Raw genomic sequence first — 1,550 nt, 5'->3', positions numbered from 1 at the left:
AGTTCATATAAATGATTGATGGAAAAAATTTGACAAGATGATTCATCATAACTCATCTTTTTCTTTTTTCATTTAAAAAATGTTTCATATGTTAAAAGAAGAAGATGAAGCATGTATTATCATCATCATCATTATCAATCATTTTATTTTTCATAATAATGATGATAAGATAATAAAAGAAGAGCAAAGATTAAAAATTATTTAAAATCTCTCAGTCTTTCTCTTTTTTTCTTTTAATGTCATTTATTAGGAAAAAAGACAATTTTATGATTTAGTTTATTTCATTAAACAAATTCATATCTAATGAGTAAAAACATTATCAAAAGAAAATGTAAAATGCAATAATTTAATGCATTTTCTCCACCATTCTAATTGATAATTGATAAGTAATTTGTTCGTAATCAGATAAGCAACACTGAATTATCAGATAACAATTCTGCACCTAAATAATATTATTCTATTTGCATTAAAAGTTTTTCTTTTAAAATTAATACAATTTTTTTGTATTGCAAACTAAATGGCAATAATAATGATATTCAACTATGGATGTATAATTGATAAGGTGATAAGTAATTGTAATCTATTGGTTAGATTAATTAGATTGGTCAATTGATTAGATTAATTAATCGAAATGCGAAATTTAGAAATTATATTTTGGTATTCATCCTATATGTGAAAAGTGCAATTTCCTGGAGAAAAAAAATGAAAGAAGTAATATTTGAAATAAATTCAAATCACTTCTAATAAATTTGAAAAAAAAACGAAATTATTTTCATATATTCCTTCCTTTGTGTTCTATTAGGAAATTGTTGTAATGAACACCTGTGACAAGTTTGAATTCAAATTTCCCTAAGAATAATTAAACTTTTTTCTCTCATTCTTTTCTTTTACCATACACTTATGAATTCATTTATTGATACTATTTGTTACTTTCTTTTTTCTTTTTCTGTTTTTTTTTTTTTACTTCCTTCAACAAAATTGAAATAATGAAAAATTAATCAATTATTTTAGTTCAAAAAAAAAGAACGATTGAAAAGATTATTGGACTTAAATTAATTGCTTCAATCTTTTTAATTAATTAATTGACTTTATTTTTTTCAAAAAAGGGGATAATTAATTAATTAATTATTACAGATGGCTAACAATTGAGGTACTTTTTTCGTTCCTTTACGGTCTTCTCATGTTTATTGGTATTACTGGTAATGGCGGTGTTTTAATTGCATTTACGAAAAATCGACGACTTCGTTCAGCTCGAAATATTTTTTTGCTCAATTTAATTATAACTGATTTATTACTTTGTGTTACCGCAATACCTGTAACACCATGGTATGCGTTGACAAAGAATTGGACATTTGGTGCTTTGATGTGCCGTTTAATGCCTCTCTCAAATTCATGCTCTGTATTTGTAACAAGGTAAGTAAGTTAAGTTTATCTACTATTCTTAATTATTTAATTCAAGTGAAAGTTATTGTATTAAGTAGTCATAGTAACCTTTTAAACAAATAAATAAATAAACAAATAAATAGATTAATTAATTAATTAATTAATAA

General features: G+C 23.4%; 1 protein-coding gene across 1 annotated transcript in view; it reads left to right on the top strand.

Annotated features, from left to right (window-relative positions):
- Nucleotides 1–1,180: 1,180 nt before the first annotated feature.
- Nucleotides 1,181–1,550, top strand: part of LOAG_18653 (short neuropeptide F receptor) — a gene marked incomplete at both ends in the record, with an annotated part of 4,526 nt that continues 4,156 nt past the window's right edge. Inside the window, one exon of the mRNA XM_020451317.1 lies at nt 1,181–1,413. Within this exon, the coding sequence (XP_020304907.1) occupies nt 1,181–1,413 (233 nt within the window). The remainder of the gene's footprint in view (nt 1,414–1,550) is intronic.

Source organism: Loa loa (assembly GCF_000183805.2).
Source record: "Loa loa unplaced genomic scaffold supercont3.425, whole genome shotgun sequence".
NCBI classification, from domain to species: Eukaryota; Metazoa; Nematoda; class Chromadorea; order Rhabditida; family Onchocercidae; genus Loa; species Loa loa.
This window is presented reverse-complemented; position numbering and strand designations above follow the sequence as displayed.